Consider the following 13,390-nt stretch of genomic DNA (forward strand, 5'->3'; position numbering starts at 1 on the left):
ATGTCATATGGTCAGATGAAACCAAAATAGAACTTTTTGGTAAAAACTCAACTCGTCGTGTTTGGAGGACAAAGAATGCTGAGTTGCATCCAAAGAACACCATACCTACTGTGAAGCATGGGGGTGGAAACATCATGCTTTGGGGCTGTTTTTCTGCAAAGGGACCAGGACGACTGATCCGTGTAAAGGAAAGAATGAATGGGGCCATGTATCGTGAGATTCTGAGTGAAAACCTCCTTCCATCAGCAAGGGCATTGAAGATGAAACGTGGCTGGGTCTTTCAGCATGACAATGATCCCAAACACACCGCCCTGGCAACGAAGGAGTGGCTTCGTAAGAAGCATTTCAAGGTCCTGGAGTGGCCTAGCCAGTCTCCAGATCTCAACCCCCAGATCTCAACCCCATAGAAAATATTTGGAGGGAGTTGAAAGTCCGTGTTGCCCAGCGACAGCCCCAAAACATCACTGCTCTAGAGGAGATCTGCATGGAGGAATGGGCCAAAATACCAGCAACAGTGTGTGAAAACCTTGTGAAGACTTACAGAAAACGTTTGACCTGTGTCATTGCCAACAAAGGGTATATAACAAAGTATTGAGAAACTTTTGTTATTGACCAAATACTTATTTTCCACCATAATTTGCAAATAAATTCATGAAAAATCCTACAATGTGATTTTCTGGAGAAAAAAAATCTCAATTTGTCTGTCATAGTTGACGTGTACCTATGATGAAAATTACAGGCCTCTCTCATCTTTTTAAGTGGGAGAACTTGCACAATTGGTGGCTGACTAAATACTTTTTTTCCCCACAGTACATGGATGGATGGATGGATATGTTGGCTTCTGGGCTTTAGTAGTACCAGCCTAGCCGTGCTACTGGTGACACACACACACACACACACACATATACACACGCACACATACACACACTGGTCTGAGCTCAGGCTAGACACACACGGCTGTCTTAGCCCGCAGCAAGGGCGCCACACCTGATACACACTTCCCTGAACACACACACACAGCCATCAGTGTGTGTTGTCGAGCAACCCTGAAACATGGAAGTGCTCTAAAGAAGGCTGAATTAGTGATGGCCGATGCGAGAGCTGTGTCTGGAGTGGTTTATAGGGGAGCCATCCCAGGGGCGAGCAGCACTGAACAGTGAACACAGACAGGGAACACATTTACCAACACAGGTAACAGGGCTCTGAGTGGGACTTCAGATGATGTGCAGCTTAACACTTAACAGAGAGGAGGCTGAGGTTGGAGTGGAGTGGGCAAAGTAGGGCAGATGTGATTGGAAAGTGTTACGTGTTTAAGTGCTCCTTGTATGACTAATCTGTGTCTGTCTGCCTTTGTCTCTGTCCTTCCTCTCTCTCGCTCTCGCTCTCGCTCTCAATCTCCACTCTTCTCTGTCCTTCTCCTTGTATTACCCCACATTTTACCGTCACCCATTACTACCTCAACTCTCTTCTTTTTCTTTGTCTCTCTTTCTCTCTTTCTTTCTTTGCCCTTCTCCTTACATTACCCCACTCTGTCTGTGTGCCCCATCCATTACTTTCTTATTTTGCCCTATCTCTCCTTCCCTCTCTCTCGTAGGGTATTGAGAGAGTGCTGGCAGTGGCCCAGCGTATTGGGGAGCTGCAGAGGGACTGTGGGATAACCCAGACAGCTGAAGAATTTGTGGCCCAGTTCAAGTTTGGCCTGATCGAAGTGGTCTACTGCTGGGCCAGAGGCATGGTGAGTGGTATAAGCTAACCGTAATGTTGGACTATTCTTGATTGACCTCATTTCAATCAAAACACTCGTGGAAAATGTTTCCTGGACACAGAATAAGCCTAGTCATGGACTGAATGGCATGTTAAAGTAAAGTGCTTTTTACTCCAGAACTAGGCTTAATCCGTGTCCTGGAAACTGGCCTCTCAAAGCTCTGAAAGCACTGTACTAAACTATACTGCAGCGTTTCCAAAACTAGGTCGCAAGCCCATGTGGGGTCGCCTGATTTGAAAATGGGGTCGCGAGAGAAACTGAAATAAAAATGTAAAAAATCTCGCTGGGTTTATAGAACCGGGGTTACGTCAGTAACCTCCGGTAGCCGCTAGGTGCTGTTGTAATATACAGCGGTTTCTGATTTCTCCATACAAATGTGGCTCTATCTGTTGAACTTTTTAAGCTACAAAATATTGTGAACATTCTCTGAAGATGGTAATTCCTCAGGGCAGGAACAATATAGTGAGGAGAGAGCCTCATTCTGGTCCACGCTAATTTTTTCAGTGCGTTAAGTTGACAATGGTTGGCAAAATTTTAGGCTTTACATTAAAGATTTACTATTTTTTCATGATTTTAGGTACATTTCTAAGCATTACTGAACGAAAAGCAGTTTGGGAGCCAAATGAACGGCTCTTTTAGGTGAACGGAGCCAAATGATCCGGCTCACAGAAAATACTCTGAATACCCATCACTATGCAACAGAGCTCAAAGGGGACAATTGCGTCTTAAAAGGGCAATGACATACACTACATTACCAAAAGTATTTGGAAAACTGCTTGTCGAACATCTCATTCCAAAATCATGGGCATTAATATGGAGTTGGTCCCCCCTTTGCTGCTATAACAGCATCCACTCTTCTGCGAAGGCTTTCTACTAGATGTTGGAACATTGCTGCGGGGACTTGCTTCCATTTAGCCACAACCGCATTAGTGAGGTCGGGCACTGATGTTGGGCGATTAGGCTTTGCTCACAGTCGGTGTTCCAATTAGTCCCCAATGTGTTCGATGGGGTTGAGGTCAGGGCTGTCGACAAACCATTTCTGTATGGACCTCACTTTGTGCACGGCGACGTTGTCATGCTGAAACAGGAAAGGGCCTTCCCCAAACTGTTGCCACAAAGAATGTAATTGTATGCTGTAGCGTTAAGATTTCCCTTCAACTAAGGGGCCTAGCCTGAACCATGAAAAACAGCCCAAGACCATTATTCCTCCTCCACCAAACTTTACAGTTGGCACTATGCATTGGGGCACTTAGCGTTCTCCTGGCATCCGCCAAACCCAGATTTGTCCGTTGGACTGCCAGATAGTGAAGCGTGATTCATCACTCTAGAGAATGCGTTTCCACTGCTCCAGAGTCCAATGGCGGCGAGCTTTACACCCCTCCAGCCAACGCTTGGCATTGCGCATGGTGATCTTAGGCTTGTGTGCGGCTGCTCGGCCATGGAAACCCATTTCATGAAGCTCCCGACGAACAGTTATTGTGCTGACGTTGCTTCCAGAGGCAGTTTGGAACTCGGTAGTGAGTGTTGCAACCGGGGACAGACGATTTTTACGTGCTACGCGCTTCAGCACCCGGCAGTCCCGTTCTGTGAGCTTGTGTGGCCTACCACTTCGTGGCTGAGTCGTTGTTGCTCCTAGACGTTTCCACTTCACAATAACAGCACTTACAGTTGACCTGGGCAGATCTAGCAGGGCAGAAATTTGACAACCTGACTTGTTGGAAAGGTGGCATCCTGTGACGGTGCCATGTTGAAAGTCACTGAGCTCTTCAGTAAGGCCATTCTACTGCCATTGTTTGTCTACGGAGATTGCATGGCTGTGTGCTCGATTTTATACACCTGTCAGCAACGGGTGTGGCTGAAATAGCCGAATCCAGGGGTGTCCACATACTTTTCTATATATAGTGTACTTTGTAATAAAACAAATTATTATAATAATTAGTAATTATTTATATAGTCATAATAAAATAATAATAGTTAATAATAATAACAATCAGGATGTTGTGTCCAATGGGGTAAATGCTTCAGCATATGTACATTTTATAGCCACTATGCTACAGGTGATAATGCTTATTGCTAATAGCACATCTGATAATAGACCATGCATAGACTATATGCATGGTCCAATATGCTAAAATAATTTTTACCAATACATTTTGGGGCTTTTAAAAAGTCACCAGAACTGATCTTCTCAGTCCTTCTATATAAAAATTATCCCGGGAGGACTGAAATTTGCCGAACTCACAGTTCAATACATGTACAAAATGATCTCTAAAAAGCATGATGGTCATTTCTTACATGAAAGGGGAGGTTAACTTGGCCCCAGACAATCGATCTGAGATTGACTTAAGTATCAGTCATGGGATTTGTTTTTGCTTTAACCCCTGCTTTCACCACCCTGTGAAGTTCATCATAATTTATTTTATCTGTAGCCTAATAAACTGCATGGTTTCCCGAGTCGTAGTGGTAGGACCACACACAATGTCATCGAGTGACTCCAAGTTTACTTCGATACGATGGTTATTATATCAATATTTGTGCATGAAGGCGTTTCCACCGCCATTTCTCACATAATTAATTTTACTGACATAAAAACATCCCACCATGTCGAACGAACAAATTATCTGTCGACATTTATGACACTTCCTGTTTCCATGACAGCTGTCGTTATTTTTTTTCTACGGTAGTGTTGATAATACAAGTTTACTGGAGAACTGAGACCAAGTAGAGACTTTTGGACAAGGTGGATAATGGTATAATATAAGGCAGTTTATTCAGAGGTAAAGATATCTGGAATCGCGTGCACGGACCCGTTCGTCAAACTCTTAGGGAGCTGTCTGAAGAGAGCCCCGAAACATTGTGTGCTGACATTTTATGCAATAAAATGAAGTAGGTTGAATCTAGTAGTTCTGATCTTCTGATTGGTCCTGATGAGTTGGGCGAGGTCCCTTCCAGGCCAGTGTCACTGTTGCATTGGCTCTGAGTCGGGTTCTCTGTCTTCAGATGTTCAGCCTAAGAGAAGGGTATTTTTGTGTGTGTGTGTGTGTGTGTGTTTAACAGTGATGATGTGTGTGTGTGTGTGTGTGTGTGTGTGTGTGTGTGTGTGTGTGTGTGTGTGTGTGTGTTTAACAGTGATGATGTGTGTGTGTGTGTGTGTGTGTGTGTGTGTTATCAGTGATGATGTGTGTGTGTGTGTGTGTGTGTGTGTGTGTGTGTGTGTGTGTGTGTGTGTGTGTGTCCTCAGAGCAAGAACTCGTGAGTTGGAAGAACTGAGAGACCTATGGCGTGGGTGTTGTCCTTGGCCACCTGCTGACAAGGCTGACAAGATAGGACTCTTTTGTCCATTGTATTGAAAACAAACGCCCAACACAAAATGGGTCATGCACAAGATTTTAGTCAGACCAAGCTATAACATTATATATTTACTACGACAGTAGGACTTTACTCACATAAAAACTGGATGGAAACGTGATTACTGATGATGTTCTTTTCTACACAGAAGCTCATACAAAATTATTGCCTGATGATCTTCTGAACTTCCTAATACCTTTCTGATTTCAGTCACTTCAAACCATACTTCCTTCAGGTTTAAATACTGTCAAAACTACTATTAGACTGATTTGTAGTAGACTGTCATAGCCCCGTTCAAAAAAAGTAAACATTGGCTGTTGATTACATCACTTTTTTTACATGGTGGGGTTGCAATTTTTATTTTTTTTATATAAAAATGGGGTTGCGGCCCAAAAAAGTTTGGGAACCCCTGCTGTACTTTATCTCAAGTTTAAACTAACTGGTATCCCTACTTCCTGTCCTAGCCTGTACTTCATTTAAAAAGAGACACATTCTCTTTTACAGGCGAGACCAAGAAGGCAGCAGTCCTGTACTCAACTCTGTAAATTAACTTGTGTACTTTCCTATTTCCTGCCCCAGCCATTTGCAGAGATTGCGCAGTTAACAGACGTCCAGGAGGGCACAGTGGTGCACTGCATCCAGAGACTAGACGAGGTACTGAAGGAGGTGCGCCAGGCGGCCCGCATCGTGGGAGACTCGGTCCTGGGCAGCAAGATGGAGAAGGCCTCCCTGGCCATTCGCAGAGATATCGTGTTCACCGCTTCGCTCTACACACACTGAGATGGGGAGGGAGGGAGGGGAGGGGAGAGAAGCAAGGGAAGAGGGAGGGTGTAGATAGTGTTTGTATAGTAGGTAAAAGAGTGTGCCGAGGGAAGGAAGGAGGGAGTGGAGAGAGAGAGAGAGAGAGGATGTAGGTACTGTATTGTAGGTGAGAGAGTGCCAAGGTGCCTGAGCCAAGTCCGAAGCTCGATCAGTGTGTGTGAGCATAGTGGAAGAGAGGGTGAGTGTGTGAGGGAGGGATCTGTGTGTGCGCGCGCGTGTTTACGAGTGTGTTTACGTGCGAGTATGTATGGTTATACTATTGTTTACGTGAGTCCTAATTAAATACATGGAAAGGGAACGCTATTAAACAAATCAGACCAAAGTAGTAATGATAGATATGAATGAAATTATTTGTAATTTTTTTGTACAGTAATAAAATCCACTGTAGACTACCATTTTAGAGTGCTTTTTTCAGCTATTGTCCCCGAAGGTGTCCTGTGATTGTTTGAGTAAGTGCCTGTATGCATGAGTCTGACATTGGTTTAAACCTTATGACACTGTTAACTACTGCTCTTGCTGTATACTGTAGGAACAAAAATCTGTACATATCCTATTCTGTAAAACATAATGTAATTTACAGTCAACTATCTAACCTTGATCAAAATCCTTACCAGTTCTAGACTCATGTTCATGTCCAGCAAAGTGTTGCATGTCATGACAGCAAGATGATTCTCAAAACTTCGTACAGCATCCACAGGGATAAAGAGTTGTCAGCATAGCATAAAAAGTATTCAAATCCAATATCGGTCGCCTCTTTAAAAATATTGTGTCGGGTTTACCAGCTCAGTGGCATATGTATTTCCCAGTCTCGGCTGTCTCTTTAAGACAACGATAGCTTTGTGTCTGATTAATTCAATGTAACGAGAGATGCATTGGAGAAACCTATTTTCTGCTGTTACTGTGGATGTACCAGCTACAGAGAGAGTGTGAAACCTGGACATTTCTTTCCCAATTGGTCATTATCATCGGATAGTCCAATTGGCGGTTATCATATAATAAAGTTATAACGTGATACCGTTATTATAGGCCACGGATGTGGAGATAAAAAATATGGATTTAAATTAGCTGGAAATTAAGTCTCCATAATTTCATAATTTTTCCGTGAGAAGATTTACCAAAAGTCGTATTGGAGAAATAAGAATATTTACATTAAATTGTTTGGAGGGGAGTTTTATTCTGACTGCACGAAATGTCGGAAAAACAAGGTAAGCTTTTTTTCTGTTGTTCTGTTGCGTCTTTTATGTCACCACTGTAATTGATAATTGAGCCAATTATTCTCCTCCCCCGCTGTCTATTCTCTCCGTTGAATTGTGATAAATGTGTACATTTGGGATAATTGTTTGGATATAGGTTGTTTTGGTGGTGCACAACTAACAATTGGCTACTTGGTGACGCATGATATCTGTTTCCATCTTCTCAATTTTCACCTCCCCATGTCAACATCTCCGACAAACTCATCCTTCTATTTATCTGCATGCGCTGCATCTGTAGTCCGCTATGTTTTTTATTCCCAATAAACTACTCCCTATTTAATCGCCTATACATGCACATTTATGTAAATAACTACAATGAAATATGGTTTTGCGCGCGTTTGTTTCCCTGCGTGTGGGCGGATATGCGTGCGTGTGTACAGTGTATCAGGAGGAATTAACGAGTGTGTGTGTGCGCGTGCGTGATGTTCACATAAAAAAATGCAGCACAATAATTTGCTTCATTTCTCTCTTTTAACTCCTCTGGATTCACTGTATCCTAGGTGGTTACCAAGGTAAGCGCCATGCTACTGAGTGAGATGCCTCCTTCATTCTGTATGAAAGCCTATAGCACAGAAAACAGGTTTCGGTTGGAAAAGCCCTGTATAGAGGCCTACAGTGCATGTTCATGGCATGCTCACATCACCTCAATGAATGAAGTTTATAGGCTATATAGCCTTATCACGTGTTGGACACAAACACACAGCTGAGGTTTTGTTTTATGTATCAGAATAGACAGAATATTGTAATCCAGTATGGATGATAAAACATGGCAGATATAATTGGTATTTTTCATTATGGAGAGATGGCAACAGATATAGGACTATTCCCCCTCAAAGGAATCAGTCGATCTTAATTATAGACACCCAAAGAAATCCTATCATGATTTGCCTATAGATCTACAACAGACATTTGGAATTATCAAATAATATATGTTCTTTGATGGTTTTAGATCACCATTACACTACTGAGTAGCATGGTATCTGGTATATGCCATAGTTGTGAATGGGCCTTTAATTCATACAGCCAATTAAAGGCTACATTAGTGCATATTGAATAGGAGTATATTTGGATCATGAACTAGCCATGTAGCACTTATCCCTCATTCATCCACTATAACCCCGCCTTTTCTTCACTGTTGTCCTCTCTCCTTTTCCCATTTGACTATCTCTCCCATTGTGTCCTATTAATCAGATGTCCCTGTTTCTCATTCAGTCCCTGTTATGTGCCCTTGAAAGGTGTCCCTCCTGCTGTGTCAGGATCCCATCCCCCTTCTAACGTGTCTGAGTGGTCTTATTCTGGCGGTTGTGACAGTGTTAGTAGGTTATGTAATGGTGTGTGTATCCCCAAGCACAACTCTCTGTGTTTCTCTCTGTCTGCCTCATCAACTGCCGAATAGGCTAGTCAGCATGCTGTGTATTGCTATACTGTACAAAGTCAACCTGGCTACTGTGTGAACGTGGTGCTTTTTGTTTATCTTTGTGTGTGAAATGTATTCAACATTTTCCCACTCTACATACATCCGTGTGGTTTACATACCAGTAGGTGACAAATCTATTATAGTGCTTGTATTGTGTAAGCGGTGACCAAAATGTCAGAGTGATGGCTAGTTAGATAACATTTCTGCCTACTCTTTTCTCTCTTTTCTCTCTCTCTCTGTCTCTCTCTCTCTCACACATTTATTTTTCTCTCTCATTTCTTTCCATCTCTTCCTCTCTCAGGTCTGGAGGACTGCAATTGCCAGGCCATGTCCCAACCCATGCAGCAAATGCAGCCCCCTCCATACCTCCCCTCCCAGGACCCTAACATGGGCCAACAACACTCCAACATGCAACACTCCAACATGCAGCACCCCAACATGACCCCTCCGCCCGGCTGTGGCCCCCAGCCCAACTACCCCCCTCCACCCCCGCCCCCTGGCTCCGATGGCTACCAGGAGACCCAGTTCCACAATGGCTCCAACGGACACTCAGGCGCCCCACAGGGCTACACAGTCCAGACCCAGGGCCCGGGAGGGGGGGTCCCACACGCCCCTGTGGGGTATTTTCAACCAGGATACCCTCTCCAGCTGCAGCCCTGCACAGCCTATGTTCCTGTCTACCCCATGGCGTCGGTGAGTCAGTGTCTTCAACTACGATAGCAGTAATCGTTCGAACACAAGACATTTTCCATTGAGGCATGATATGTAATACGTAATTGCATTGCAAAGCATTTTGTGTTTGCCGAAAAGAGAACGAAGCATACGAGGGTGATATGCTCATCTGAATCTTTAGAAAACCGGTGCTGGGTGGGGAAAAATATATAAGAAGGTATAATGCTGCTCCCCAGTGCTTTACTTCTGGACCGTGATACATTCTGTAAGGGATAATCAACGAGTGGCTATAGGGAAATAATGCACGCTCTACAATGCCCTTCAAGCCAATCAGAAACAAGTATTCAACAATGCCATGGTACATATTTGTGTATCATTATGTTGCAGTAGTAAAGCACTGGGGAGCAGGCCTTTCTTTTCTTAATCGAATGGAGAATGAGTCACCCACACAGCCAATTTCCATTGATTCTTAGATTAAGGCTGTGGAAAGTAAACATTGGTTTGCTCCTCTTGAGGGGTACAGAGAAATCCAAAAGGCTTTTCCAAGGTCAGTGGCCATAAAGAGATCAAGCATCTCAGTAAGAGTACTGGTTTTGGATCAGTTTTGCCTTTTAGATCACAATGAATAAGATTACATGGACAGGGGGGACCTGATCCTAGATCAGCACTCCTACTCTAAGATGCTTGATACATCTCTCTCTCTCTCTCTCTCTCTCTCTCTCTCTCTCTCTCTCTCTCTCTCTCTCTCTCTCTCTCTCTCTCTCTCTCTCTCTCTCTCTCTCTCTCTCTCTCTCTCTCTCTCTCTCTCTCTCTCTCTCTCTCTCTCTCTCTCTCTCTCTCAGGGACAGCCCTACCAGGGGATGCCCCAGGGCCAGATGGGCATGCAGATGCCCCATGGCATCGCCCTGATGGAGCCCCGGCGCCCGCCTCACGACTACCTGCCCATCGCTGTGTTCACCACCGTCTGCTGCTTCTGGCCCACAGGAATCATAGCCATCATCAAGGCAGTACAGGTTGGTATAAGGCTAGCACAGGATGTTTGTTAGCTAGCCAGTCATCTTTAGTGAAATTATTGATTATTTTGTTGTATCTCTGTGCATTACATTTACGTCATTTAGCAGACGCTCTTATCCAGAGCAACTTACAAATTGGTGCATTCACCCTATAGCCAGTGGGATAACCACTTTACAAATGTTTTTTTTTTTTTTTTTAGGGGGGGGGGGGGTTAGAAGGATTACTTTATCCTATCCCAGGTATTCCTTAAAGAGGTGGGGTTTCAAATGTCTCCGGAAGGTGGTGAGTGACTCCGCTGTCCTGGCGTCGTGAGGGAGCTTGTTCCACCATTGGGGTGCCAGAGCAGCGAACAGTTTTGACTGGGCTGAGCGGGAACTATGCTTCCGCAGAGGAAGGGGAGCCAGCAGGCCAGAGGTGGATGAACGCAATGCCCTCGTTTGGGTGTAGGGACTGATCAGAGCCTGAAGGTACGGAGGTGCCGTTCCCCTCACAGCTCCATAGGCAAGCACCATGGACTTGTAACAGATGCGAGCTTCAACTGGAAGCCAGTGGAGTGTGCGGAGGAGCGGGGTGACGTGAGAGAACTTGGGAAGGTTGAACACCAGACGGGCTGCGGCATTCTGGATGAGTTGTAGGGGTTTAATGGCACAGGCAGGGAGCCCAGCCAACAGCGAGTTGCAGTAATCCAGACGGGAGATGACAAGTGCCTGGATTAGGACCTGTGCCGCTTCCTGTGTAAGGCAGGGTCGTACTCTCTGAATGTTGTAGAGCATGAACCTGCAGGATCGGGTCACCGCCTTGATGTTAGCGGAGAACGACAGGGTGTTGTCCAGGGTCACGCCAAGGCTCTTCGCACTCTGGGAGGAGGACACAACGGAGTTGTCAACCGTGATGGCGAGATCATGGAACGGGCAGTCCTTCCCCGGGAGGAAGAGCAGCTCCGTCTTGCCAAGGTTCAGCTTGAGGTGGTGATCCGTCATCCATACTGATATGTCTGCCAGACATGCAGAGATGCGATTCGCCACCTGGTTATCAGAAGGGGGAAAGGAGAAGATTAGTTGTGTATCGTCAGCGTAGCAATGATAGGAGAGGCCATGTGAGGATATGACAGAGCCAAGTGACTTGGTGTATAGCGAGAATAGGAGAGGGCCTAGAACTGAGCCCTGGGGGACACCAGTGGTGAGAGCACGTGGTGCGGAGACAGCTTCTCGCCACGCCACTTGGTAGGAGCGACCGGTCAGGTAGGACGCAATCCAAGAGTGAGCCGCGCCGGAGATGCCCAGCTCGGAGAGGGTGGAGAGGAGGATCTGATGGTTCACAGTATCAAAGGCAGCAGACAGGTCTAGAAGGACAAGAGCAGAGGAGAGAGAGTTAGCTTTAGCAGTGCGGAGAGCCTCCGTGACACAGAGAAGAGCAGTCTCAGTTGAATGACCAGTCCTGAAACCTGACTGGTTTGGATCAAGAAGGTCATTCTGAGAGAGATAGCAAGAGAGTTGGCTAAAGACGGCACGCTCAATAGTTTTGGAAAGAAAAGAAAGAAGGGATACTGGTCTGTAGTTGTTGACATCAGAGGGATCAAGTGTTGGTTTTTTGAGAAGGGGTGCAACTCTCGCTCTCTTGAAGACGGAAGGGACATAGCCAGCGGTCAAGGATGAGTTGATCAGCGAGGTGAGGTAGGGGAGAAGGTCACCGGAGATGGTCTGGAGAAGAGAGGAGGGGATGGGGTCAAGCGGGCAGGTTGTTGGGCGGCCTGTAGTCACAAGTCGCAAGATTTTATCTGGAGAGAGAGGGGAGAAAGAAGTCAAAGCATAGGGTAGGGCAGTGTGAGCAGGACCAGCAGTGTCATTAGACTTAACAAACGAGGATCGGATGTCGTCAACCTTCTTTTCAAAGTGGTTGACGAAGTCATCCACAGAGAGGGAGGAGGGGGGGGAGGGGGGGAGGATTCAGGAGGGAGGAGAATGTGGCAAAGAGCTTCCTAGGGTTAGAGGCAGATGCTTGGAATTTAGAGTGGTAGAAAGTGGCCTTAGCAGCAGAAACAGATGAAGAAAATGTAGAGAGGAGGGAGTGAAAAGATGCCAGGTCCGCAGGGAGTCTAGTTTTCTTCAATTTCCGCTCAGCTGCCCGGAGCTCTGTTCTGTGAGCTCGCAATGAGTCATCAAGCCACGGAGCTGGAGGGGAGGACCGAGCCGGCCGGGAGGATAGGGGACACAGAGAGTCAAAGGATGCAGAAAGGGAGGAGAGGAGGGTTGAGGAGGCAGAATCAGGAGATTGGAGGGAGAAGGAGTGAGCAGAGGGAAGAGATGATAGGATGGAAGAGGAGAGAGTAGTGGGAGAGAGAGAGCGAAGGTTGCGGCGGCGCATTACCATCTGTGTAGGGGCAGAGTGAGTAGTGTTGGAGGAGAGCGAGAGAGAAAAGGATACAAAGTAGTGGTCGGAGACATGGAGGGGAGTTGCAGTGAGATTAGTAGAAGAGCAGCATTACAATATTATGTTTCTTGTTTATATGCTGGCTTTGTTGGTTAGCCTACAACAGTCTATATTATGTAATTGCAGCATTGTTTACACAGGCTAAAATTGATTTTTGCTTTGGGCTTCCTTCCGATTTGTTTGAGTTGAGCTAAGCTGACAAGGCATAGATAGCCCTGCAAACTTGGGGCTTTAACCATTATTATGGTTGATTAATTTAAGGCTGAATAAACAGTTTTTTTACATTTTGTGTGAGTATGCGCTGTTTTCAACACCACTCTCTCCCTCTCTCAACTAAATTCAGTTAAAGGTTCATTATCGGCATGAAATACATTCTATATATATGGCCAAGCACTCCAAAAACCATAGTTTGTGAGGGGGAAAAAACATTCTCTCTCTCTCTCTCTTCCTCCCTCCCTCAGGTGCGTACGGCGGTGGCCAGGGGGGACATGGTGACGGCAGAGATAGCTTCCCGCGAGGCGCGTAACTTCTCCTTCATCAGCCTGGCGGTGGGCATTGCCTCCATCGTCCTGTGTACCATCCTCACCGTGGTAGTCATCATCGCCTCCCAACACCATGACGATGACTGGGAACCCTAATACATAACGCAGAGTGGCATCATGGGATATG

The 13,390-nt window shown here is 45.6% G+C and overlaps 1 protein-coding gene and 1 pseudogene across 2 annotated transcripts in view; both read left to right on the top strand.

The window, feature by feature from the left end:
- Nucleotides 1-5,893, top strand: part of LOC311107049 (superkiller complex protein 2-like) — a 59,152-nt pseudogene extending 53,259 nt beyond the window's left edge. Inside the window, exons 28-29 of the transcript XR_014615261.1 lie at nucleotides 1,595-1,735; nucleotides 5,693-5,893. The product of XR_014615261.1 is annotated as a superkiller complex protein 2-like (transcript). The remainder of the gene's footprint in view (nucleotides 1-1,594; nucleotides 1,736-5,692) is intronic.
- Nucleotides 5,894-7,124: 1,231 nt separating this feature from the next.
- LOC311107057 (proline-rich transmembrane protein 1-like) lies at nucleotides 7,125-13,359 on the top strand (the record flags this gene model as incomplete). The annotated part of the gene is made up of 5 exons (XM_084149518.1): nucleotides 7,125-7,140; nucleotides 7,689-7,700; nucleotides 8,907-9,298; nucleotides 10,120-10,290; nucleotides 13,183-13,359. The coding sequence occupies 5 exons, from the start codon at nucleotides 7,125-7,127 to the stop codon at nucleotides 13,357-13,359; spliced, it is 768 nt and encodes a 255-aa protein (XP_084005644.1).
- Nucleotides 13,360-13,390: the final 31 nt, after the last annotated feature.

The sequence above is a fragment of the Coregonus lavaretus genome (genome assembly GCF_964263955.1).
Source record: "Coregonus lavaretus genome assembly, chromosome: 3".
NCBI classification, from domain to species: Eukaryota; Metazoa; Chordata; class Actinopteri; order Salmoniformes; family Salmonidae; genus Coregonus; species Coregonus lavaretus.